General features: G+C 37.6%; 1 protein-coding gene across 2 annotated transcripts; it reads left to right on the forward strand.

Annotated features, from left to right (window-relative positions):
- The first annotated feature begins 7,364 nt into the window (after positions 1–7,364).
- Positions 7,365–26,526, forward strand: LOC102030362 (transmembrane protease serine 11B-like protein). 2 transcript variants are annotated; one of them, XM_013518484.1, is made up of 10 exons: positions 7,365–7,554; positions 12,502–12,617; positions 17,954–18,072; positions 18,176–18,243; positions 20,312–20,472; positions 21,139–21,177; positions 22,040–22,214; positions 22,985–23,244; positions 24,594–24,736; positions 25,545–26,525. In XM_013518484.1, the coding sequence occupies exons 1-10, from the start codon at positions 7,547–7,549 to the stop codon at positions 25,704–25,706; spliced, it is 1,251 nt and encodes a 416-aa protein (XP_013373938.1). In that variant the 5' UTR covers positions 7,365–7,546; the 3' UTR covers positions 25,707–26,525. The 2 variants fall into 2 exon arrangements, with proteins under 2 accessions (XP_013373938.1, XP_013373939.1); XM_013518485.1 differs by lacking the exon at positions 12,502–12,617 and having other exon boundaries at positions 25,545–26,526.
- The last annotated feature ends 1,419 nt before the right edge of the window (positions 26,527–27,945 follow it).

Here is a 27,945-nt window from a genome sequence, read left to right on the forward strand (position 1 = left end):
AGGCTATAATTCTGATTGATTTTACTAGTACATCCAGAATAGAACCTTAATATATGTTTAATCAAAAAAATAAATTATTTTTATTCTATAAATTATAATTGCATTTTGTTAAACTGGAATGTGAGACAAATAATCCACATTTATGTTTGCATTTATATATGAGGTGGTTTCCGTACCTCATAAAATCATACGAATTTGGACTAGAAAAAGAATATCAGAAGTTCATCTGGTCCAAGTCTCTCAGTTTACAGATCAAGTTGGAGATCAGAGAAGAGAATATATTTGCTTCAGTCACTATTCATCATGTGTGACAGATGAATTTACCCTCACTGATTTTAGAGTCAAGATTTGTGAGTGATTAAGTAAAGACTTTTAAGTTGCAACTATTTATGTAACTTTCTTTACATCCTTTTGTCATTGTCTTCTCTTTCACCAATAGTAGTGTGAAATCCTAAAGAACAGGGAACTGTGAACATCTATGTTAGTAGTTTATCTTTCAACTGACTTTGTGATCTCTACAAATAATTTACCCTTTGTAATTAACTTCCTGAAATAAAAAAGTAGCTAAAAAATTTGAAGGCAAGTAAAATAAACTAAAAAAAAAATGCTTCTTCATTCAGTTGCTTGTTGTGTTGTTCTCCTTTACTTTGAAGAAGGACTCAAATGACATTACATTCATAACTGGTGTGATATGACAGTGCTTTCTTTCTGCCTGGATGCACATATTTATTGAGCACCTACATATCCAGGAACTATCAAGTACAGACACTATATTTCTTCAAGTGTGCTACCTTTAGTGGTTAAAAATAGGCAATGAACATGTAAAAAGATAATTTTGGATTGAGATAAATGTTATTAATGAAATAAAAACTAACACCAGAGAATATTTGGACAGAAGAAGAATACTTTAGATTGGACAGTTTAAATAACCTCTCTAAGGAGATAACAATTGAGATGGACCTAAAGAACAAAAAGCCAAAATATATAAACTCTCTAAGAAAGAAGAAATTCAAAGAAAACACATGTAAGGCCTTGAGCTAGCCATGAGGGAGGTGGATGGTTGGGGCTGGAAGAAGCCAGTGTGACTGACACATGAAGGTGAGAGATGATCAGAGTACAGGAAACGGGTGCTGGGTACTAGGGCAAGCAGGGCTTTGTAACCATGGCAATGACCTTGGATTGTCCTTCCAACTCCAGTGGTGGTCCTGGAGTTTTCTAAGCAGAGGAAAGGTGAGATAATCTGATATTCAAGTACTGCTTAGCTTCGCTAAAGAGAATGGGCTGGAGCAGGGGTGATGGCACACTGGGAGAAGCAAGGAAACAGGAAGCTACTGCAACTCTCCAGTAAAAAGGAACATATTTATACTTTCCCTTGGGATGTGAGCATATATTTGTGAAATGGTGGAAGGGATTCTTTTAAAATGCAATTCAAAGTGGAGAAAAAAGTATATAGTACTACTGTTTGGTTTGAGAGATATTTCAGGCTGTGTAATAGTTCCCCTGTCTTATAGATAGTGAATTCAGAAGTCATAGTCACCTTTGTTCATTCCTCCATTCACTATCTAGTCTAGAAAAGCCACAACAATGCTTACACTCAAGTTTTCAACTTTTCAGTGGATGGTTCCTAGTACCTGAATAGAAACTAGTGAAAACATACACCACACTGAATAGTCTTGTCTTAAAATCATGGTCACAAGCTTTAGTGAGGTCCTTAATGTTCCCTGAATATCTTTCTACACTTCTCTACCCATGACTTCTCTTTCTACTAAATAAGCCATTTACTTCCTTTCTTTTTCCTTAACTCCAATACTTTCTTTCCTTATATATATTTTTTCTTCCTTCTCTGTCTGGGAATAAGCTTGGCTTTATGAAATTTTGTGCATGGTTTGGGGCTTTATCATGATTTTTGCATACGTGTATAAAGCACGCATTGATTAAACCCAGCGTCCTTTTTCCAGCAATATCCCCCATCCATTATACACATGCACCCTTCCCAGAAGTAATCAGTACTGTATTAAAGCTTGCTCATGAGAGACAGAATGTTGTACTTGTTTCTCTGTGTCTGACTTATTTCACTATACATAGCATCCTCCATTTCCATCCATTATGCTGCAGATGATAGGACTGTGCTCCTCTATGTGGCTGAATAGCACTCCACCGTGTAAATATACCACATTTTCTTTACTGGATACTGAGCTTTGACTCATGATCAAAATAAATCCAGTATGATTTATGTGAGGTTTAAAGTCTGAAACTGTCCTGATAATCCTTAGGTTAGTTTATTTGCTAATCCAAGATCTTGGGGAAAACTTTTGCCTTGAGCTCTCCTAAAGTTAGGATTCATCACCCCAGTTTTTGTACTTCAATCTAGAAGTGTGTGTGTGTGTGTGTGTGTGTGTGTGTGTGTGTGAATGAGCATTGTGAAAAGCTTGCACTGTGGATCCTTTGGTTACCAATGCAATCTGTGCTTCCTCTTGCTGCACAGCATCCTTGACTTTAAGTTAAAATATTAATGTGAGCTTTTTCTGTAGGACTCTATGAACCCTTTCAAACACCCTTGTGAAACTCTGCAAATTTTAATATTTAAAAGTGCAACAGTGGTGTACTGCAGCTGCCTTGTACTAATGAAGAAGAGTCAGATGTTAAAACTTCAGGAATTACATGAGCCACTTGTGAGACACACCTATAGTTGAAAATTAAATGTACAAAATACTCAAAATCTCATATCTTAATTATTTTACTACATTTTGTTATTTATGGTTTTTAGGTTACTTATTTCTATTGTGTCTGCAGGATGTAATGATCTAACATGGTACTACAGGTCACCTCTTGGCAAATCCACACTTAGTGATGTCCATGTGGGTAGCTAGAAATTTATGAAGTGTTTACATTTGCAACATGGAGATAGGCAAATGCTCAGAATTAGCTTCTTATATGCCTGCTCCATGAACTGGTTGTTAAACACTTATATTCAATCAATGAATGTAAATATTTCTCATTTGTGGTTTTAAAAGTAATCTTTACTAGATAATGCAACTAGAGTGCCATTTCTATTTCATGACATTGTAAGGTAGCTTTTAGCCATTGTGACAGATGTGTTGTTAAATCCATTTCTCACAATTTTAATGTAAGAGGAAATTTCAGAAGACAATGCTTTGAAATCTTTCATAATGACATGACAGGGACATTTCACCTTTTCAGTTTATACTGTTTAATGATTGCCAACAAACCAAGCATCTTATAGTATGTTGTTTATCATTATGCTTAATTATGAACATAAAATGAGTCCATCATACTTTATATTGCCACTTTAAAAGTCTCTTCATTTAAATTTTTTCAGAGTAGGCATTCACAGCTGAGTAATCAAAACAGAATTCCAGTAGACAGTACCTAATGTTTTTTAAATCTAGGTGTATCTTCTTTAATTCAGTCTTATCTACCAAAACTAAGATTCAGAGAGACAGAAATCACTAGTCAGAGTAATGAGAAATTGTCTTCATATTATTCTTCTCAGTCATTTGGTGAAAGAGAAAGGATAAAAAAGAATCAAGACAAGCAACAATCAGAGCAGGAAAAACAATGGCCAGAGAGATATTCTAAATAAACCAGGCTTCTTTTTAAAGAAAGTGCAGCACATCACCTAAGTTGTTGGCTTAGCTGTATATCCCTGATGTAGCCTTCTGGCAGTGCTCAGAAGGCAAGGGACCCAATGATCAGACAGGAATACTCTGGGAGGACCTTCTTCTCCTGCTTAGAGTCCTGCTTCACCTCTGCCCCTCCCTCATCTCAATCCTTTTGGAGAAGAAAACCCAAGTAAACCTAAACTCTCTATTCTGGTTTGCTAATCCATGATAAACTCAACTCACTCTTCCTGTTCATTTTTAAAGCCCAATTTAAATGTCACCTTCGGGGCTGGGGATTTAGCTCAGCGGCAAAGCGCCTGCCTGGCAAGCCCAAGGTCGTGAGTTCAGTTCCTGGTCCTGGAGAAAAACCAAAAAAAATGTCATCTTCACCAGAAAACACCCCCTGACATTCCTAGGCAGATATTCCAGGAGGCCCAGGACATAAACATCTGCATTTTGCAGTTGTAAAAATTACCTCTTTATGCAGCAAGATCTTCTCTTAGACCATGAACTGCTCAAGGGCTCTATTCCATCTCTGTGTTCCTGGAATGCCTTCTCGGCTGGCTCAAAGGGTGCAGTTGTACCTAATTAAATAAAATCAATCTGGTTGCTACATCTGTCTGTTTTCTCTTCATTATTCCCTGGCATAAAATCTGTGTTCCAATCACACTGTCAAAGGTTTTGGAAAGATGCTATTCCTCCTCTTTGAAAATGATATACTCTATCTGGGGTGTCCTCTTCTGGCTTTTTTCCTGATGAACTCCTATTGTGTTTTGAAAGCGAGCTCACACTTTTGCAAGGTTTTTTATCCACTCTACTCTCATGGATATGTGCCTATTATAATTATGGCACTAGCTCATCCTAGAATGTTCTACAAAGGCAATAAACAGTTTGCTTTTAGCTAACATTAATTTCACCCTGAGTCTCCAACAATCAGTACTACCTTTTCCTGTATCCATATACAAGACAAGTTTTTAGCACAACATGTATACTTACATTTTTTACATTACATAAGGAGTATGTTAACACATTATCCCTATAAAGCAAATGAACCCATAATAGATCTGACTGAATTTCATTTAATTATCACTCTCAGTTTGTATATATTTCTGTTTTCCTCAGAGTAACCCTTTTTTGTGATTCCTTCTAGGTGTTTTCACAAATAAATACATGACCTTAAATACATATGTTAGCATTCATTTAAAAAGCGCAGTGTAAGTCATTGTTTTATGTTTAATGGTACCATGTTGAATTGTCACTCTGCATCTCATATTTATTCAATAATTTTTCTTGAAATCTTTCTATATTTGGACAGATTGGTAACTATCAGTCAGGTTCACAGCAAGACATGTTAAGCAGAAATCTGAAAACACCTAAAAAATTTTAGGAAGGGCTAGTGGTGTCGCCCATAAACTAGCCTGGTCTCGGCTTACTCTAAGTTGTTTTTCAGCCTCAGGAAGCGAGAGAACAAACAGTAGAGACTACTGCAGAAACACCGCGTCTTAAGGACTTTTTACTGGCCAGTCCAAAAGTGACCTCATTTGTGCTTTGGAAGGCCCGTGACTCTCTTCTCCCTTCTCAGTTCCATCTAAGTAGAAAAATGTAATCTGTACCCAGAACCCCCAGGAGCTGTGGAGATGCAGCTTTTACCTATTCAATCTGTTGCATAAAAAGAGGACTTAGAATGAGGATGCACGAGGCTGCTCGCTCCCTATGTCTCCTACAACCTCATTCCTTTTAACACCTGTGTAACACTCCATACATAGATAAACCATAGTTTATTTAACAATTCTCATATGCATAATTTGTTTCTATTTTTTGCTATTGCAATTTTGTAATAAAAATCATAGTATATCTTTGTTTGAGTACATGTGCTAGGATGAATACTTAGACATGAAACTGGTTGGGTATAAGGCAGATAGTTTTTAAAGTAATCACTGTCAAGCTGTCCTCTAAAGCTGTTATTTCAATTGTAACTCCAGCCATCAATATATAATGTCCATTTCTCCATATTTTCACCAAATCTTGAAATAGTAAATATTTTTAACTTCTAAAACCTTTTAGTAAAACTACATGATTGTTTTACTTTAAATTTTTTATAATTACTAGTAATAAGGTTAATCACTTTACTTAGTGTCATCTGGATTCTAAGCACTGTGATGAGCATATCAAAAACAAAAATACAATACTGGACTTGTCTTCAAATTCAAACAGCTTGCACTGGGGTGATAGGACATCTCATGCACAGGACAAATTTAAATAGAAATGAAAATCACAGCAGATGACTAAACTCCAAATGAGTACTGATGACAGTAAATGATTACAGGTCAGAGATCTAAAAAAAAAAAATCAAAGAAGGTAAAGCTTTATAAGGAAGTCTTCATGAAAGAATTGGCAACTAACTACGATTGTGAAGGCTGAATAAACAGCTTAAGGCAGAAATGATGCTCATGGGAGTGTAAGAGGACATGAATAAAGTTATGAGAGTAGGAAGCACTTGCTTTTCAAGAAAGGTGACCTTGAGAAATTTCTCAAGTCATCAAGTTTTAGGTAAAATCATTGTTAAGATAACACCGTGTTCTGGAATTTGGGCAAACTCTTGATTTACATGAAACAGCCTTCCAGGTATGATCCTTTTCTTCCACATTTTCACCTACGACAAAGTGGGCCAGGCATTGGAATAGAGGCCGGGCCCTTCTGTTATACCATACTCCTATGAAACAAGGTGGATAAGGAGAGACGACGTTACAATAGGCTTGGAATAGCAAGGAAAGAGGTTTGTACTTCATCCAGAAGCAGCCAAGAGTTTTAAAATTTCTTTAAAATAGAGAAATGGCATAGATGTGTGCTTTAGGGGGATGAATCACACCAGTTACTATCAACATTCAGGTCTCTGCTTAAAGCCTCCTCCTCAGTACGGAGAGCCACCCCTCCCAACTCACTATGTTCTCCAAAATCACCCTACTTCATTTTCCTCATAGCTTGTATAATTAGCTTGCATTAAATTCTGTGTTCACTATTTTGTTAATATTTGTCTGTCTTTCCCACTGGAGTGCAAGTCCATGATGGCAGGAACTTTTAATACACCTATTGTTCAATTCCCAGTATGAGGAGCAATGCGTAGCCCCAGAAAGTAGAGGATGAATATTTATCAAATGCATGAATGAATGAATGGAAAGTTTGCTTAAATACGCTATGAACAACGGCCAAGAATCTGGATGTATGTATTCCAAACATCAACATGGTTTCCTGAGCTTTCATTTTCTGATGAATTTGGTGTTTCACTCAAAAACCTAATCGGTGCTCATTTAGTAAAACAGCTCCCTGCTAGTTAACCAGTTCCTTTTCCTGTAAAGATTTAACAAAATAGAACTGTTTCATAATTGAGAAACTTCTTTTTCTTCTGTAAATCCCTTTCTACAAAAATGTGCAGCTAGCCCCAGTGAAATTATTTTACACTGAGCCTGTTTTGAATGAGTACTGACAAAAAGTTATTTATTCCAAACAGGGGAACTGAAGTCGTTTTTCAGAGACTGCACTTGTGGGGAGAGCCGGTTTCGCTGAGGAGGAACTCGAACCATGCAAACCCACAGAGCACCTGAGTCAGCCCCTGACTCACCTATCCCTGGTGGTTTTCTTGGGTGGGTCTCTCAGATGACCAATCTAAGTAATATCCATTGTTTTTCTTCGAAGTTTCCGACTGAGAGAATTTTCATTTCTTCTTTTAAACCACGGATCCACAGCTGTCATCAACTTGCTAAACAAGTTTCCTCTTAATTACTTTCTGTTACTTCACCCAGCCCTTAAAATCTCAATTATCCTTATGGTTAGCGCATTCACCTGAGAACCTCTGGTCAGGACGAATGGCGTGCAGAAGTTTCCTGTATCTTTGTTAACAGCAGCGACCAGCCCATCAGCACATCATGTATAGGTAAGTGGAAATCTGCTCGTTTAAAATTCTGACATAAATGGAGTGAACAGTTTCCCCAGCATGACTCCCACTGAATTTAGGCAGGAAATGTTCAGTTTTCCCACAGAATCTTGGATTTTCTGCCTGGAGACAACCTTGTCACAAACATGTCTTGTTTTGTTTTTACAAACGTGTATTTGTGTGCAGAATCTAAAGTTTTAAATAATTATTTGGGGAATGCTGCAGAAAAGTTTCATGAGGTTTAGTATCCTGTGAATAAAAAGTGGTGTGAATCTGGGACTGTCATGAGCTGGTGAGGAGGTAGAAAAGGAAACAGTTTCTTCTCAGAAATCAAATGTAAATTGCTGGTAGTGATAGTCAGTATGACGTCCTTGTTTTGTGCAACATCTCATGTTTTCTGCAGAGCTTTTATGAGTTTCACAGTACTGCTGCTGTATAAATGGTCTCTACAGAGTCATGAAAATCCATATATTTTTATGTATTAAATGTTCATGAGCCAGAATACTATGATTATGTATGGACATGTGCTATCTCTTTTATGGTTGTCTAGGTAGATTATTATGACAAAATTTTAGGAAGATACTTTCAGTTTGCAAGAAATTCTCAAAATATGGAAAACTTTAATCCAAATGAACTGAATCTAATCTTAAAATATTTACTATTCACATAAATGTACAACTGACATAAATATTGGTCTAAAATGTATATTATTAAATATATGTATGGGTTGAATAGCTGAGCCTTCATTTATAAAAGCAAATAATATATATGTACATATTCACAATATCAGTATTCATCTAAATTATGATTAGAAAAGATATACTCACTAATAGAATATATTAATATCATTTTTTCTTCAATTCAAATAAATATTATTGTATGATTTTTTATTCAAGATGTTATTTCATTCATATCCCTGATGTTTTCTTATTTCATTTGTCAATAAAAAAGTAATAAAAAACACATAAAAGTAGAAAATAAAAGCCTCCTTTTATAACCTCCTTCTTTACTTTCACCATTTTATACTTGCATGATGTCATAAACTTGAAAGATTTCAAAAGATTAAGACTTCATTTTCATGAACTTCCTGTTCCTTTGGACAGATTTGAGTGCTTGTTCTGTGATTGTCTTCTCAGAAAGAGGCATTAATCCAATTACACAGCTGACCATATAGGGATTTGGAAGTATGGCTGATTCTGTGGGTGTGTTTGAGACCCTACTGAACTTTGTGGTTGCACGAGGGTGCTTGAATCATGACTAGTTTAGAAGAAAATGAATACTGGAATGGAAAGTAAAGCCTCCAAACCAAATTTTATAAATTTTGAATTTTTTCTTAGACCTATATTATCAAATGAGAAAAACTCAGAAGAAAGCTATGTTTTCGATCCTTGCTGAAGTAATTGAGAAGTTCAAGTCTAGGAGTTTTTATAACAAGATATAAGTTATATTCAGTGCCCTCCTAGTAATTTTTTATGTGATTTTCAGAAAAATTTATATACAAATTACCAGAAATTGGCTAATAGCAGAGTTTCTACTTCAGAAGTATCTGCTGTTTCTTGTAACTATTTGCTCTCTGTCATGGTTTGTAGAACTTTAGGTTATGAGTCAAAGGCCAGAAAATCATCTGAGCTGTGTGCTAAGAAATAATCAGTTTAGATGAATTCTAAAATGTCATCTTTGACTGTATTTTTTAAAATCTAGATTTTTTTCTGTCTTTATAAGAATATGTTCTGAAAGACCTCTTTTGAATTAGAACTTTAAAAATAAAACTAGTCAAACAAAAAAGTATAAATATATCCCCAACTAAGAAAGAGATAATTAGAAAAACAAGTAAATAGTAAAATTCAGCTCAGCCGCATGGAGCCTGCCTGGTAAGCACAAGGTCCTGAGTTCAATTCCTAGTACCAAAAACAAAAAACAAAAACAAAAACAAAAACAAATTTAGGGGAAAAGGAAGTGAAGAAAGGGTGTGGTGTACCATGCGGTGAGCAAGGCTTTTTTGGTGAAGCAGAATGCTTATTCAATGAGGTGGTGACGCAGGACTCAGAGATCAATATTTTGAATTTGACAGTGAACAAGCAGAAACTTGTGATATAAAGAGTTGTAAGATCGGGAGACATCCAGCAGTGAGAATGCAAAACTGAGAAAGCATATAAAATTTTAGTCACCGTTAGATTAGAAATAACATTGTTAGTCTTGGAAGGCAAACATTAATTTTACACAATATTTTACATAAGAAACACACTAGTACACTGATCCACTTTCACAGGCTTCATTCTCCCGTGTTGGAGAAGACACATAAGTTTATATCCACAGCTCGGATTGCTCAGATGACTGCCAATCGGACAGTCTCAACAGTGCACTGGAAATTTAAGCGCCCTTCAATTTCAAGATATAAAATTTTACAATTTTTCCCCCAAACTATCTCATTTTAATTTCCCTATTCTTATGGGAAAATCTATGTCATCTTCACCATGGTCCCAGTCTTTAGGAGTAGGGTTAATTATCAAGTTCTGGCAAATATTCTAGCCTTGTGAAGTTCCTCAAAGTCCTGCTTCCTTCTCATTTACTGTATCATCACTCCAGTCCTTTGGATTATAATTGTGTCTTTCCTCACTGGTCTTCTCTTTTCATTTTCTCCCTCTCTTCCAAATGTGATCATGCACACGCAGGCAGATTCATTCCTAAGCACTACGCCCTCATGTTGGTCATTTCCACAGGATGAAGACAAAACTCTCTTGACTAAGTGTGAAAGCTTTACATTATCTGGATTCCTGTGCTCTAGTTTCTCTCCAAAATGGAGCTGTCCTTCACTGCCTTTGTCGTCCTTCATTCGTGTGTGTAACAAATATTACCTATGATGTTAGGAAACGTCCTATATCCTGAACACTAAACAAGATACAGACCACATCATGCTGGTGGCTAGACATGAAAAACTGACATATACAATTTTTCAAAATTCTAAATATAGGCTCATAATGGAGCTGGTGAAAGAGGACCTCAATGAAGACGAGACAACAAAGTGAAATGACAAAGTTTAGTGGCAACTCAGTGGGCAGACCTAAGGTGTGCACATCCGGCACAAGGAACAGGGCATGTAAAGACATGGAGGTCTGAAGGAGTCTGGCGGGTTCGTGGGAACGCAATTAATTTGAGATGATCAGAACACAAACTGTTCAAGAATGAGGGGGGGGGTTGTGGCACAAAGCAGAGGCACAGGCAGTTTCCTTGCACAAATGTGAGGGAAAGCTAGACTGTGGAGGTGCGCACAAGAAGTTCCCACCTGTGACGGTGGAGTGATGAGCATTCTTCTCTAATGCTTTCTACTTCCTTAGTGGAATAAAAATGGTATCAGATAAGAGTGAAGATAGGCGAGATGGTGGTGAAAGTTTGAGAAACATATAAGCGATTGTTTTTCTACAAGAACTATAAAAATAGAAGACAGATTTAAAAAAAAATCTTGTTCTTCTGAAAGCATCAGCCCATCTTATCTTTACCTTTGACACACCGCCCCCAGTTGCTACTTTTAATCTGAAAAATCTGGAAACATGCCTTGACAGTTAAATTTTGAAGTGCAAATTCGTAGGCTCTTTCAAGAATTCAAGTTCAGTAGATCTGGAGTAACAGCTTACTCTGTACGCTTAATAGGCACCCTGAGAAAATTCTGGTTCAGGTCACTCTCCAATCACACTTGAAGAAACCCAAATATGGAAGCCAAAATCCCAACGTGTTCATGTGGCATCAAGGGTCATTCCTGTTGCGAACTCTATCACTCAGTCAGGGATGCCCAGAAAAGAAGAGCCACTAGGAGATGATGACAGAGAATGAAGCAGATAGAGACATAAACCTATATGACCATATAGACTTAAATTTATCTATAAACGTAGAAACAGCTGGCAGCTGGAAACTTAGGCAGGATTCAATGTGATGATCTTGAGTCACAATTTCTCCTCCCCAAATATCAGTGTTTGCTGGGAAAGCCTTCCACTGCTTGGAGGAGGCTCAGCCACACTTTCAGAGGTGATCTCCAGTCAGCTGACTGCAATCCAATCACAGCTACGGAAACTGATCACAACATCTAGATTGATGTTTGACCAAACAGCTGAAAACTGGAGTCCCGCTAACGCTGACACATCATGTAAAGCATCAAGCTGTCCAATTTCACCTTTGGTGGATTTATCACCTGCAGTTTGTTATAGAAAACAAATGAATTGCTGATAATTCTTACAGCACTGCACACGGTTCCTTTTTTCCAGATTGTGTTCCATTCCTCTTTGACATCCTTACAGATCCTTATAACCACCAGAGCCAAGGCTGAAACAACTCTTACCTATGGGAAACAGTGAAAAGATGCAGTTTACTGTAGGTGCATCACTTTTCTGTAAAGATTCCTTGGGCCCACAGGAATAAGCTAGTGAAATGCACGAACAGTGCCCTAACCCATGCAGCACTCCATATTAGTGTGTTTTATTTGTACATAAGCCCATAGTAAATAATATAGGGTCATGTTCATACTTTAAAGATCATGATGGCCTTAGGTATAAAGAATTTCTAAGGCATTTCTCCCCACTCCTTGGAGCTGGTGAGCTCTTCATTTATTGATATTAACTCTGTTGATGTCCACTGACCTCAGGAGGAATTGCTCAAAGTACAGATAATTTGTCATGAAACTGCATGCTCTGGAAAAATGATCCCGTAGTCTAAACATGGACTAAATTTCAAAACACAGGTTCAGTCATGAGCTGTGAGGACAGAACTCTTTTCCCCATCCTCCCTTTTTTCTCTCTTCCTCCTGTTCTCTTTCTTGCTCCCGCCCTTTCTATACCTTTTGCTATTACTGTGCCTAATTAGGGAGATTTTAGGGGATGAGGAAGAAGAAAGTAATGCAGACTTGAAAAGATTGTAGTTTTTCTGACATATTTTCATATCCATACTTTATATTGGCAGACCAGTCACAGCTTCCCGCACATCTCTGCCGCTGTGGATAATTGCCCTCATTGTGTTTGGAGTGTTGGCGATTCTTGGAATCACTATTGGCCTCCTGGTTCATTTTCTGGCCGTAGGTCGGTATATATGTATATACATATGTATGCATTTATATCATTTTGTTGTAATCTTTATTTCCATTTCCATGAATGATAAATAAGCAACTGCAAACAATGAATCATCTCCCTCTAACCAATGACATCAGTGATCCTGGGGCCTAAAAATAAGCATTTTGACATTTGCCTAATACACAATTTCAGGTATCTTTCAAACAAGTTAAAGTGGGTATCCATTCAGATATGTGATTGAATACATATATAGCTAACTGGCAGAAAAGATATCTTTACAAAGATGAATATGGTCCTTCACACATATTATTTTGTAATTAAGATGTCACACTCACTCTATTTGAAAAAGACAAATCCAGGAATATTAAATTATAATTTTTTCTTCATAACAAAGACATTAATATAAAAATTCTTCCTACATATCTTTAAAAACTTTTTAAAAGCTTTAAGAAACTTGGAGTCATTTTTAAAAATAGTTCATTTTAACTTTGGAAATTATATCTCTTACATGCTATGATAAAATTTAAAAGTCAGCATAATTGTATTTTTCACACTTTCTGTTAGCTTGTTAGCAATGCATTCTACAAAGTCACTGTCTTAAAAATTCATTATAGCTTACAATAAAAATTACTATAGTTGTTTAAATTTTAGTATGTATTTAGATGAGGTATATGCTCACCATCAGTATTTTTTGCATGTCTTTGACATACCTGACTGCTGTTTATTTTTTTCTCTAAAGCTCATACTCATAGTTTAAAGTGTCCGTCAAGTTTTAATGAGTAATTCAGCCCCTCCTGCGTAGACTCTTATCTTTTATTTGTCAGAAAAGAACACTTCCAGCTCTTTCAGGTCATTCTAATGTTGCTATGTCCCTAATTATTTTTATTTATTTGCATTATCTGTTCACTTTCTACTATGGAAAAATGGGAATTTCATATTCATTCATACCCTGGCCACAGAGTGGTCATCTTAGGATTTCTCTCAGCAGTGTCATGGGGATCACCTTCAGCTATCCGTTGAACTTAATCTCCTAATGGTTGCTTTTTCTACTTCCTTTTTATTATTTCATTCACTCAGTTGGAGTGTGTGTGTGTGTGTGTGTGTGTGTGTGTGTGTGTGTGTTTTCTTTGGACAATGGCTTTTACCATAGTTGCCCTACTTATGCTGTTTTGTTGAGAGAATCCAAATTACCAGTATACTGGGGGCTGGGGATTTAGCTCAGCAGCACAGCACCTGCCTGGCAAGTGCAAGGTCATGAGTTTGATTCCCGGTACCGGGAAAAAAACAACAACAACAAAAAACCACAAATTACCAGTATATTTAGGTCTTTGTGTTGAATTGGTCAGGATTCCCAGACAAAGGCAAGCCTTCTCATCTTTTGTATATATATAATAGTCACTTCTAGCTTTCTGTAGACAACTTAGGAGCTCAGTATATACATTTTGCGTACAGTACACCCAACTTTAACCATGTCTCAGTCTCCTTGAGCTAAAAACCTTAAACGCTGGGATCTAGCTGTTTTAACCAATCTTCCTGCATTTCCACCCCCTACTTCTGGAACTGTTTATTGCTATTTAGGATTCTTTGGTTTGAAACAGCACTTACATTTCCCATTGCTCTAGTGAGGTTCACGTTCCTTGTCTCTTACCTGCCTCCAGCTTCCATGCAACTGTAGTCTCTTCTTCCCTTGTTACTGTCTTTGTAGTTTGACTTTGAAACAAAACCCAAGCACTTTTCCTGTCACTTTTCAGGGGATTTTGGAAAAATCACCATTAGATAAAGTATTAGTTAAATCTATCATCTTTAACCAAATATTCTTGATAGCTGAGTTTAATGCTTAATCTCCAGGATAGTTATGTATCTTCTTGAAGTCATTCTTTTAAGGTTTTAAGCTGCTGGAATTCCTCACAATTTATATATATATATATATATATATATATATATATATATATATATAAAATAACTAATCAAAATTTTCCTACATTATCTTTTCTTAGATTTTACTCCATTATCTTTTGTCCATTTAGTGTCAGAGGGAAGATCTTGAACATGTCCATTTTGTAAATGGAAATTATTTTGTCCTTATTTTTTCTACCTGAATAATAATAGACTCTTTTATCCTTTGGATTCACCAAGCCAAGTTTGTCCTAATGTGTTTGTCCTTAAATTTTTCACAAAACACAATAGGCCATTTCAAGCTGCATGTTCAAATCTATTTATTCAGTTATTTTTTTCAAGAGCATCAGTCATGTATTTGTTAAATATCCTTTGTTTTTGAATCATTCATTCTTCAATAATAATTTAAATTTTCCTTTTCCATTTCATTTTGCTTGTTTTACTCAAGCCTGTCCTGTATGCCAGATAGATGATAGATAGATAGATAGATAGATAGATAGATAGATAGATAGATAGAATTTCCAATGTGGCTTTTGCCTATGACTTCCATTCTTTAGTGAGTTCTGCAGTTTACTATTCTTCTTCACTGAACTATTTTATATTGTTGAATTCTTTTGTCTACAATATCCTCAAGACCTTGGGAGGTAGTTATTAAAACTCATTCTTTATTCCATTGACAATGCGTGATCTTTTTTTTATGTCCTTTCCTCCTTTTAGCAGTAACATCTATATACAAGCTCCTTCCTGGAACCTTTGTAATGATGAGTCACCTTCTCTGATTTGGGACAGGAGTTTTGAAAGAATCCTGTGGGAAGTAGGTCTGGAGATGGGTTGTAGACTTGGGGAGTTTGCTGCTTGTGTATAGTCTCTTGTTCCAACCATTCTCTTATCACCTGCTCAATTTTGTTTTTGAACTTAGGTGTTTATCACCAATTTTTAACACAGAGGAAGCTGAGGTCCCTTGAGGAAAGTGCTGTAATTCGCAGGCTCTAGTGCCTCTTCACCTCCCCACCTTTTTAACCCAAACCAGTTGCCTTAGCTGGAAGAGTGTATCACACTCAATAAAAACAGCACATTAGTCTGGTTTTATTTCTGGCATTCTGCATCATGAATATAGGTCCTTACATCAATATTTCTTAGCTTTTCCTTCAGAAGCTGAAGTCTCATTTTAATTTTGTAGGACTTTTAGAAAAATCTGTGTCTAGCTCCACTTACGAGATGCATCTTTAATGTACATAATTTCTCATTTTAGTATATATTCCATAATTTTTTGGGCATGTTTGTATCATCAGTTTTGGTTCAAAGGTGTGGTTGTTTTCTTTAGTTTCCTTGCAATTAAGCCTGTTATTTTTGTCTTTTCTTCTTTTTCTGGGCTTTGAGGTAGGAGAATGCAGAAAGAAAGTTTCTTATTCCACCAACCTTAAACAGAAGTCTCATATGAATTTAATCTTAAATCCTGACACTGCATCTAGAGCATCCTTAGGACAAAACCTTTACATGAATGCTTCAAGTTTTTTTTCAGAAATAAGTGGTACTCAAGTAATGAAAAGCTATGCAGTGGTTTCCTTCTTTCCGTCTCGTCATCTACAGTCCCCGATTCACAGCGGCATTTGAGTTAAAGGATGTGAATGTTGTTCATGTGGTGCAACTCTGCCGTGTGGGCCTGTCATCCCTGAGGGTCACTGCCACCCATCTGGTACCAACTGAGCATAACATCTGCATTCACAGCGCACTCAGCACAGTTGATGGACAGTCCCAGCATCTCATTTCGCAGATACGCAGAAGTTGATTTCCTTGTTCTACTACATGGTTTCTTAGCCTTGACTGTGTTAGCTATTAAATATTCTAATTATCCACTGATTCTGGGAAAAGTGTGACACACTGTATTGTAATAAAACAAATCCACATATTACCAATTTTTTTAATTTTTGTCTTTTTGAGACAAGGTCTCTCTATGCAGTTCAGGCTGGCCTTGAGCTCACTTTGTAGCCCAAGCTTGTCACGAGCTCACAACGATCCTCCTGCCTCAGCCTTCCAAGTGCTGGGATTACAGGAGTGTGCCACCATACCCAGCCTGTTACTAATTTATTAATTTAATTTACAGAATAGTCATGGCTGCTAAATGTTGTAGACAGAAATATTTAGAAATCCAAATGAAGTCTTGAAAGACACACTGTGAATATTTAGTTTTGTAAAAGAGATTGAGGAGTTTTAAGGTCTTTTTTCTATTGCTTATGGTATTATAACTTCATAAATTACAATTGTAAAGTTGGGTCTCTTTAGTGAAAAATAAATGACCCATGGATTGGCTAAGTGCAATCAACAATATTTACTTATAAATCACACATAGTCAATCCATTTTCAGCATTTTGAGACTTCCTATCTTTTTCTATCATTTTTAGCACTGTAAAACATTTAACATTTATGTCATACACTCTAGTAACATCACCAGACTAGTCACCCCCTCTCGCACACACAGATCCTCACCTCCACGCTCAGCTCATGCCTGGCAAACACCCATCTATCTCTCCTGGGCCCTCCCCAGGAAGGCACCTCTGCCTCTGCCCTCCAGGCTACCTCTGCACTGTGTAAATGCTTCTCTCAGGGGCCTTATCACACCATGTCTTACTTGTTTACATATTTTGTTTTCACTGTGGTTTTCCCCTTCTCTTAATCCATATATACCTTGCAGGTGAAAACTGAAGTTCATCACTGAATCCGATCCCTATTAGTCCTCATGTGTTGATTTCCTGTGCAATGAACCTGCCTCTTCCACAAGATGATACTCCAGGGCGGCTGCCTCAGAAAGGAACACTTACTTAGTTCTTGCTATGCTTGTACACAGTACCTAGCAGATTCCTAGTTGTTACATACATGGACTATATCACAGATCAGAGATATGATGTATATCAAGTAGCCTAGTATCTCTGAATTTTAGGAAAGAAATTTAATGAATTAGCTGTGGGTTTGGGTGTCAAGACACAGACTGAGTTTTGATTCTTGGCTCTTGTTAATAAGCATACAAAATTAGGCAAGTTAATTTATATTTCACCTGAAAATGCATACTTCATTATGTCTTTCTAAAATATCTTCATGTGGTTACTATATTACAGTAGGTAATGATAACTATTTTAATTCATAATCAGGCAATTGACTAGTGTAAACAGAAATCTCATTATAGTATACATTCTTTTCTGTCTCAGTCATGATGTTACTCTTCTTCATGACCTTTGTCTGATGTGTGTGCATGTGTGTGTGTCTATTCCAGTATTGTGGCTACAACCACTTTCCACAGTGGTTGTGTTATATAATCAACCCTAACAGAAAGATTCACATGGGTTTGTGAATATCTACTGAGTATAATGTCTATCAGTTGGTATTGTTATGTGATCTATACTTAGATTTGAAGTCCTGTAATTTAATTCTTGGATCATTTCTTTATCTCACAGAAAATAGAACTAACTATTATCAAGGAAGCTTTCAAGTGCTAGATATCCCATATAATAAAAATTATGAAAGGGAGACATCCCAAGAAAATAACTACCTTAGTAAAATCCTTGAAACTAAGGTAAGTTAGTATTATCCTACATTTGATTGTTAATTATTTAAAATATAAATATATATTCTATATAGTACAATTTCATGTTTGACCCTGTGTTTTCCTTCTACAGATGGTTGATGCATTTGAAAGCTCTGACATTTACAGACAATATATCAATTCCCAAGTCATCACACTGGTGTAAGTAACTAACACTCAGCAACAGAAGAGGCCAAACCATGAGACACACTGATAGCCTTCAAGTTTCTTGGTTAAAAATGTCCACTGAAAGCTTATAGTCACTAGACAATAAGTTACTAATTCCAACACTATCATAAATGTAAGATCTATGGCAAGCGCAAGGTCGTGAGTATGATTCCTGGTACCGGAAGAAAAACAAAAACAAAAACAAAAACAAAAAAAATGTAAGATCTATCGTTCAGTAAAGCCAAAGCAGACCTTAGGCCAATATTATTGAGTTCATTACATCTGTAATATATTTATATTCAATTTACAGGTGACTTATGCTTCTAATTTCCTAAATATTTATGTTCAGAAAACTTTAGTCTCTTAGACAAATATCTGCTACTCTACTATTTTTGTTTCTCCCTAGCATAAAATGGGCCTTGTTTTCTCCCATCTCTCTACTTGTAAGTCAGTTAAAGCTCTAGAGGAGCTGTCCCTAAGGTTCTTCTTAGATACAGTATTGAAGGCAACATATCCCTATCCAAGCTTTGATACCAAGGAAACTTCCCAGTGGCCATAAAAATGTCTAGTCTCCAAATAGGGAGAGAGGTTTCCAAGAATTAAATAACTACATTGTGTTCCCTTCACATGGGTTTGGAATAGTAAAGAAAACCAAGAGGGATCCCTACAGAAGAAGTTAGATAATCTGAACCCAGCTTTTAGCCATTGAGTAGCCCTAGAGTCTTGGGTGAGTGACTGTATCACTTTGGGTCTGTTCTTCTATCCTGTGAGATGTAATGATAACACTTGTCATGCCTTACTTATATAACCATCCTCAGAATCAGAAAGCAAATGTGTGTGGAAATACTTACAGATCAATATACTATCATGAAGGTGATTATTGGTTTTCTTATCCTCAATGCCAACAGTGCCTGCCCTTTTTCCCATTCTTGGACTCCTAGGACTCTTGAGATTGCAGAATGGATTATGGTTTCAACCAAAATTAATCGTAGGGGTCAATTTAGTGTTGGACAGAAGTGGAAAACTGAAGTTGAAGGTTCCAGGGACCTCTCAGAGGTGACTGTAGTCACTGGAGAACTGCTCTGATTTGGTTTCTTATGCACATAACTTCAGGTCTCCTCAGTTCTGTAGGTCAGGCATGGGAATGGAGAGGCCTCAGGACTGAGGTTTTCACTCTGACATGCGCTGCTACAAAAATCAAATTTATACGAACTAAGTGCTTCAAAGAAACCATTATTGATTCACATGCCAAAATGTTGAGTATCCCCGAGGGAGACTCAGAGCAAAATAATGTCATGTCAGGCTCTAACCTCAAGGCTTCTTGACATTGGGTTGTCCATCCTTTTCTCAGTTTCAGATAATCGTCCCTGAATACCACAGTCAGAACAGTCTTCTGGTCATGGCTATTCCTGCACCTTCTTCCATCTGAGCCCAGTCTCAGATGTCCAGTAAATGCTAATCAATAGTGTTGAAATCTAGTCATTCTGTGGTGCAATTCATTCTCCTCTCTGAAGAAATTTTCTTCTTGATAATGAAGCTGCAATAAAAATAAGTTCTAGCTTGTACACCAGCTCATCCATGAAAAGTTCCCTGATCATTTTAAGTAAAAAAAGACTTACCTTTCCTCTAAATATCTCAGAGAAATATCTTGTTCCTGCCTCATTTCTTATAGTTATTTGCAAAAGTCTGGAAATTTCCACACGGTAGGTACCGTGTCTTTGTTACCCTTGCATTGCCCAATGACTCCTAACCCAGCTGTGTATCAGTAGCTCAGTAAATGTTTGATAAGTGCATGAATAGATGATCCCAGTTCTTAGATGATATCTTTACTCTGTACTTCAGCCTTTCCCTATTTTTTCAGATTTGTAGAATTATTTGTCTTCTAACCTGAATAATATAACCTCATGCATACTATTGCCATATACATGTTGGCAGACTGGGAGCCAGTACATCACCTGGGCCCACTGCACAAGACAGCAGAAGGTATCGGATATGAAAGATCAGGAGATGAAGAAGGAAATGCTGTTTTTAGGGGTGCGTAGAATCTTTATGTCCTTTTCAGTCCTGATGGCAACAGTGTGACAGCACACATATGGCTGGTGTTCAAGGATTCCAGAGCAAGGGCGGAAAACACAAGGAGAAGAATTGAGAGCATCTTACGCCAGATGCTGAGGAGCCAGTCGGGATCCTTGACCACAGATCCCACTTCTCTTAAACTCACGGGTAAGCCTCTGCACCAGATGCGAGCGGTGCTGCAACCCAGCGCAGCACGAACACCAGGCACAAAGCTGAACCTCATCACATTTGAACACGAATGTTATTTCACAGCGGAGCAACTATTTATATTCTTCATTATTAAAAACACATTCAAGTCACAATAATACTATGCCTTATAACCGCTTCTCATTCTAAAGTAAATGTTAATAATTGAAGCAATCCATAGAAGTAATGGTGTGTTTTTGTTTTCTTTTCATGATTTCCTGTAACTTTCAGAAACATGAATATGTAGATCTGCCTTATAAGACATGGCACTTTCTAAAAGTTATTTTTATATACTGAGAGGAATCAGCTCATTTTTGGTGACTTCTCTTTCTTCTAAGGGAAGCAAATCACAATTTTCCACTTTAGACAAGGTGGTGTACAATTCCAATTAAATAAAAAAGAAATCTCTTGCAGAGTTGTGAAGATGGTAGTTCCATGTCACACATACACCTGTAGTAAAAGTTAAATTCCAATAAATCAATCTCTCTGTTCTACTGACTTTTTATCCTGAGATTAAAAATGCTCTCTCTTCCCCCTTGCTCTGTTCTGCTGGCCCTACCAACTTTCTCCATTGCCCTACAATGAATTAGGTATGAAATTTACCACAGGTTTCTCGTTCTATTTCAGAAATCAATAAAGCTGATGCTGAAAAAATTATCAACAGCCGTAAGTTTGAATACTTGTTAAATGAAATATGAAATTATTTATCACTCTTGACTAGGCACAAATTGTAAGTGCTTTTTTGTAAGATAATTCATTCAAACCCCATAACATGTGAGAGATAGTCATGATTATAATCTCATTTCAAAAAAGAGAGGGGTGGGGATATAGCTCAGTGGCACAGCACCTGCCTTGCAAGCACAAGGTCCTGAGTTTGATTACTGCTACAAAAAAAAGGTTAAAAAAAAGTAAAAATGTGAAAAGGCCAGCACAAAAAGGTGAAATGATTGCCTAGATACAGCCAATTTGTAAACCAATATGAGGATCAAAATGCAGGCTCAGGAAATCTGGCTGCAGAGCCCATGGGACTTAATGACTTTGCCTCTGTCCACAGCTTACTCACTATCCAAGGCCTGAAGTATCTCAGGGATGCTCTGCTGGGTAGAGAGAACCCAGGGGCTGCTACTGACTCTAGTACTATTCCTTTCCCTTCCTCTCAGTCACGGTATTGTCAGATTTAAACATAGAAGGACAGCTCAGCTCGCTGTTTACTTTGTAATCGAGTTACCAGTATCTTGAGTGGGGTATGGTGATGCTCACCTATAATCTCAGCACCCTGGGAGACTGAGGCAGGGGAATCCCAAATTCAAACTCCACTGGAGCAATTTAGTGATGTGGGGTAACCCTGTTTCAAAATAAAAACTTTTCTAAAAGGTTTGGGGATGTAGTTTAGTGAACCAGCTTTGAGTTCCATCCCCAGCACTACCACCAATCCGTCAGGTAATCAAATTAAAAAATTATAGTAATAAAATAATAAATAATGAATATTATCTGCATTCTAATGGAACAAAACTGACGCTTTTGTCAGGCTGCGGGAGGCGAGCAAGGATGTCCGCTACGCATGACAGGATCAAGGGAGGCTCCACGGCTCAGGAGGGAGAGTGGCCGTGGCAGGCCAGCCTCAAGATGAACGGCAAGCACTACTGCGGGGCGGTGTTAATCAGCGAGCGCTTCCTGCTGACCGCGGCTCACTGCTTTACAAAGTAAGTTGGTCCTGTTGCAGACTGCTAGGGAGGCAGCCCCCTCCCACCCCGACCCGGTAGCTCCAGTTCTCACCTGTTCGTTACCCCTGCTCCATTCCTAGGTGGCTCTTCTTTCATTCATTCTCAGAAGTGCCCTGGTTTGGAAGACAAGCTACACTGCCTATCTAAGCCTTTCCCACCTTACCAGTAAAAACGGGACGTCTCTATTTTGATACTATATTTTTTCTTAACTGAGTCTTCACTCATCATTTTGTACTCCGAGCCCTAAATTAGGTGCAGTTGCTAAAATACAACCTCCTATTTCACACTCCACCGTCTCTCTTCACATGTCTTCTCTACTTTAGGCAAATGGGACTTTCCTGTCTTCATTGCTATTTTCCCTTAGAAATCTTTCTTTCCCTTAAACATACTGGTTTAATTCCTCCTGTGTGCATCCCCACTAATTACATAGCCAAGCATCGAAGCAATTTTTAAACCGCCACTGTTTAGGCCCATCTTTAATTAGATCTAGTTTCTTAAAGGTCTATGCTATTTATTTATTTTATTTTTATATCCCTAGTGCCTTACAAAGTATCTGGTATAGGGACTCAAACAAGATATTTCAAATGAATTAAAAAATCATATTGTATCATTGCAATGGAATACAGAGAGATGAAATGTTAATGTCATGAAAAGCATGACATAGATGCAGAATTTCTTCTATTTGCTATAGAATGCAGTATTTTGCTATTTTGAAATAAATAAAAGATGCAGGATTTTTGTTTCTTTAGGACAGATGATCCAAAAAGCTTTGTGGTCAGCTTTGGCACAGAGGTAACTCCCCCCTATATGCAACACAATGTGCAACAAATTATTATTCACGAAGGCTACGTCAAAGGTGAACATCACGATGATATTGCGATTATACGGCTCACTGAAAAAGTTGCATTTAAAAATGATGTGCATCGAGTTTGCCTTCCTGAAGCCACACAGATATTCCTGCCTGGTGAAGGAGTTGTTGTTACAGGATGGGGAGCACTTTCCTATAACGGTAGGTCCTGTGAAAACCTATAGTACTTGGCGAGATTCAGAAGCAACAAGAAAAGTTAGCAATCCGGGTGCACAGTCCAAGGCCTTATTTGCCTCTGGCTATTGAGTCTTCTCAGGGGACTTCTTAAGGAATGTTGCGTATGGAGTTAAGACTGCAGATTGCCTTGGTTTGGAACATTCCTAGGAGACCAGTATGGTTATAGAGCCTCTCTTACTAGCAGAAACTAATCAAGAAAATTCTGATCCAAAGGTTTGGTTACCATGCAGTTGTTGAATTCTTCCTTCAGCCCAGAAACAATTACAAAGCAGAGAATAAAAAGAGAACTCATTCCTGGACCCCCATGTTGGATGCCAAATGATGTCAACTCTGGGTGATCGTTTCTTCTCTCCACCCAGAAAAAATTACTGTACAAAGTAGAGAGTCAAAGAGGACTGCACAGAAGTATTTATTGTAGAGTAAAAGCAGAAAGCAGCATCTATTGTGAGGCAAAAGCAAAGCCCCTAGGCACATGGACCTAAGAGAGGGCGGGGCAAATGGTTGCCAAAGAGACTCTTTATCTAGGGGCTTTTGTATACAAAAAGGAGTACATTTTAGCCAAGTTGAGATCAGCTACGGGGTAGAAGCAGGAGAGTGGCTTAGAAATAGGCCTTTAGGAACTTGGGGTAGGTAGCAAGCATACCTGGGCAAGCACCACTAATCATAACTTCAAACAGAGAAAAGCTGCTCTTTGGAGAGGTACGAGTACCTTTTTGGGGGGCATAAGAATCTCACCGATCTAATGATGTCTTTGTTCACCGAGTCTCCAGTACCGGGCCTTGGCCATCGTGTCCTTTATTGAATCTTCAGGACCCCCTGTTGGCCTGGCCCTTTCCCTGGCTGCCTGTGCATCTCTTTTGCCAGAATGCTTCCCACACCCGCCTCTTGGGCCAGTGTTACTCTGAGATATCCTGTCGTCTTCCCACAGAGTCCTGCTCATCCTCAGTATCATGTTTTACAAGAAATGAGTTGTTTAGGTTGCTGTTAGGAGCCTCTTGTTAGGTTAGGAAAGTGATACCAAACCTTAGAAAATGGAACCTACATCCAATCATGCCTATGGAGGAACAGTGGTTCATTCTACCCAGGTCTCTTGTTATTTGCTTGTTTCAGGTTTGATAAGAACTTTGAAAGTCAGCATGTAAAAATATTTCAAATTATATTTTCACAGTTTCAGATAATTTGTTCATAGATTTGAGAGGGAAGTGAGTGGGTCTTTTCATTCAGAGTTAAATGGTTAAATAGCAACAGTTATGCAGAGGTCTTACATACTGGGAAGGCCTGCCCTGACTCACAGTTGGGTTCACTTCCTCTAGGTAAATTCCCAGGGTTACTTCAGAAGGCACCTGTGAAAATTATAGACACAAACACATGTAATGCTGAAGAATCCTATGATGGCATGATACAGGACACAATGTTATGTGCTGGCTACATGGAAGGAAATATTGATGCCTGTCAGGTAATTCTGGATGCTATTCATGTTGACCACATAGTATATAAAAAACTGCTATTATTTTAAGAAAGTCATCACTGAGGGAACAGTTCTATGCTTCAGTTAATGTGCTCTTTGACAGTTCTCTGTCAGTGTCTCTCTTGGCTTTGACACTAAAAAATATTCTTCCTTACATATAATATGCATTTATAATTAATAACCACTTATCTTGGGCTAGCTCTGATTTAAGCACCGTCCTAATTTCCTTACGAATAGTACTTTATTCAGCCCTTAACACAATCTTAACACATAAGCACTAATATTATTCTCATTTCTCAAATGAGGCAACCGAGGCAGAGGAATTCAAAGTACCTCACACACGGTCGTACCCTAACAGGTGTCAAATTGTGTACAGTTTTCTGGGACCCAGCATCAGAATCTATCCTCTAACCACGGTTCCAACAAAAATCAGTCTCAGGAAGGCCTAAGTCACTTTCAGCCCATTCACAAGGTCTCCCTACCTTCCTATCCTCTTCCTGTCAGGTGGTTCTAGTTACTTTTCTCAAATATGAGACCCTAACTTTTAAGTATATCTTAGTACATGTTTCCCAAGTCTTTCTTGTAGAACTACAGTGTATAATTTCTTAGATCACACTTTCAAGTTCAACTGCAAACATGAGGCCCAGGGAATGTATTCTGGTCAGTAACAATTGAAATAAGGAATATACAGCAATTTATATTATTTACCTTTCCACTGTCTCTGTGAAGCACCAACCACAACTAAAATATGTGAAAGGAAATTGTTATAATGACCAATGTTCTTTGTTTTATTTAGGGTGACTCTGGAGGACCACTAGTTTATCCCAATTCTCGAAATATTTGGTACCTTGTTGGCCTCGTGAGCTGGGGAGATGAATGTGGCAAAATCAATAAGCCAGGTGTCTACACAAGAGTGACAGCCTACCGCAACTGGATTGCCTCTAAGACTGGTGTCTAAAGGGACATGCAGCTTGTAAAACTAACACAGGCCATTGTTGCTGTGACTTCTAGGTCTCACTTAATATGTTCTTCTAATTAGTGGGTGCACTGGCTATTTGAAGAATTATGGACCTGAGGATATGTTTGTGAACTTATATTTTGAGCAGACTTCAAAAGACAAAATAAGAAATTTTACCATTTTGGGTCCAGAAAGGCTTAAGTCAAGAAAATACTCCCACCAAAAATAATATTTATAGTACCATACTGTATGTAACACTATTTCATTAACTCATGTTATGGTTATCTCACCACAGGACAAAGCTCATGAGGTTTGTTCTTACAACTCTGTAGAGTTGTGAAGGTGTATTTTTGCCCATGGAAAATTAGCATACAGTGCAATGAGAGACTGGAATTATGACGGTTGTGTTGGAGCATGTGGTGTCTGCTTTCATGTCATAGCTATATGACTGTGATATAAACCTAGTCTAGAGGTAGGCATTGAATTTGCACCTCTTATTTGTACTACTACCTTCATCAGTTGCAAACATTGTGAAACACTTTCACAACAAGACTAAACAAAAAATACACTGCAGACTCACAGGGGACCAAGTACAACAACCCTTCAGAATTGGTGCAGGATTTGGTGGAAATTCCCTACTGGTAATATATTTTGAAGAATGACTATAGACAGTGAAAATGTGCAGCATAGTTTAATTAAAACAAGTTAATAGGCAGACCATCTTTATTCAATAACAGTTTTCTTGTTCTTTTTTATTTTTATTTGTTTCATAAGAATGTGCAAATTGCTGTTTTTCTTTGTCTTCAATAACAATAACAGTTTTCTTGTTCAATAACAGTTTTCTTGTTCTTTTTTATTTTTCAATAAAATTCAATAACAGTTTTCAATGTTCTTTTTTATTTTTATTTGTTTCATAAGAATGTGCAAATTGCTGTTTTTCTTTGTCTTCTTCTGTTTCATTGGATAGGTAGAGGAGTGTGTGTGTGTGTGTGTGTGTGTGTGTGTGTGTGTGTGTGTATGTTTTTAGTCAGTTTGAAGATGAGACTCCTGCAGCCCAGGTGGGCCACTCCCTCCCGTGGAGTTGAGTTGGGGGCTCTTGTCTTCTGGTTGGGTCTTAGCTCCCTGGTAAGGAAGTAGCTCTTCAGGGTGCCACAGAGGCCCGAGTCAGCAGGCTCAGAGCCTACCCCTCCCCCTGGCTCATCCTCTGATGGCAAAGAGGCATCAGAGAGACTCAGGACAGGGAGGGCAGGTGTGGGCTGTCCCCATAGCTGACTGTGCCTGGGTCTGCAGATGAAGTTTTGTAGGGCAGAAATATTGATTATTGGCCATGTTCTTGATTCTACAGTCTTTGGAAGCACAGGTTCTTGTTTTGTGAGCACAGCCTCCAGGAATTCAGTGACTTCAGCCTGCAGTACTCTTAGAGAGTAAAAGTAGTTATCTATAGCTACTAAAAACTTACATGAAGAGACTTTGCAAGTCCTTATATTGTCTTTAAATTTTATTTAAGCTTCAATGACCTAGAATGGATGTGTTAAGAGGTAATGTTTTACTAGATTTTTTTCCTTCTAGGAAACATGAGTTTTACATTGTCTACTGGTAACAACTTTCCATTCATCAAAAATTCAGAATGTACCTACATCATATATATAATGGAGTTGTCCTAAAATTTCATAAATTCAGTTTTAAATGGCATTTTTAGTTGTTTTATATTCCATATTATCCCAGTTTCTTAAATTGCTCAAAGACAAAGACTCTTAAAGAAGACTTGACATATTTCATTTCCATTATTAATTTTCTTACTATTTAATTCACTTGGTCATAATAAACATCACACTGTATTCATTATTTTCATAATAGATGAAACAGTATTTAACATTCTCTGAGTTTAACATTCATTGTGTCAGGAACAGCTCTAACCACTGTAGTTTTAAATTTTAAAAAATTTATTTATTTATTTATTTTGGTACCTGGAATTGAACTCAGGACCTCACATTTGCCAGGCAGGCACCATGCCACTGAGCTGTATCCCTGGCCCCTTCACCATTTTACTTGATTACTGTGCTTCCTGCTCTCTGAAGCATGCTGTCATTACCCTAACTTTGTGGAGAAGAAACTGAGGCTTACTGATCTTGCCCAAAGATGAGAAGCACCACTGCCATGGCTGACATTGCTCATCACAGAAGTTCATGATGAGGAAGCAACTTTGACCAGAGACATTGACAGTTCACATTATTATATA

Source organism: Chinchilla lanigera, unplaced genomic scaffold, assembly GCF_000276665.1.
Source record: "Chinchilla lanigera isolate Chin_1 unplaced genomic scaffold, ChiLan1.0 scaffold00046, whole genome shotgun sequence".
Taxonomy (NCBI): domain Eukaryota; kingdom Metazoa; phylum Chordata; class Mammalia; order Rodentia; family Chinchillidae; genus Chinchilla; species Chinchilla lanigera.

Bases quoted from the DNA above. Each gene is read 5' to 3' on its own strand.
- LOC102030362 (XM_013518484.1), top strand. The intron at 20,473-21,138 runs GTAAGCCTCTGC...GTTCTATTTCAG, and splicing joins CACTTCTCTTAAACTCACGG to AAATCAATAAAGCTGATGCT. The intron at 22,215-22,984 runs GTAAGTTGGTCC...TTGTTTCTTTAG, and splicing joins GCGGCTCACTGCTTTACAAA to GACAGATGATCCAAAAAGCT.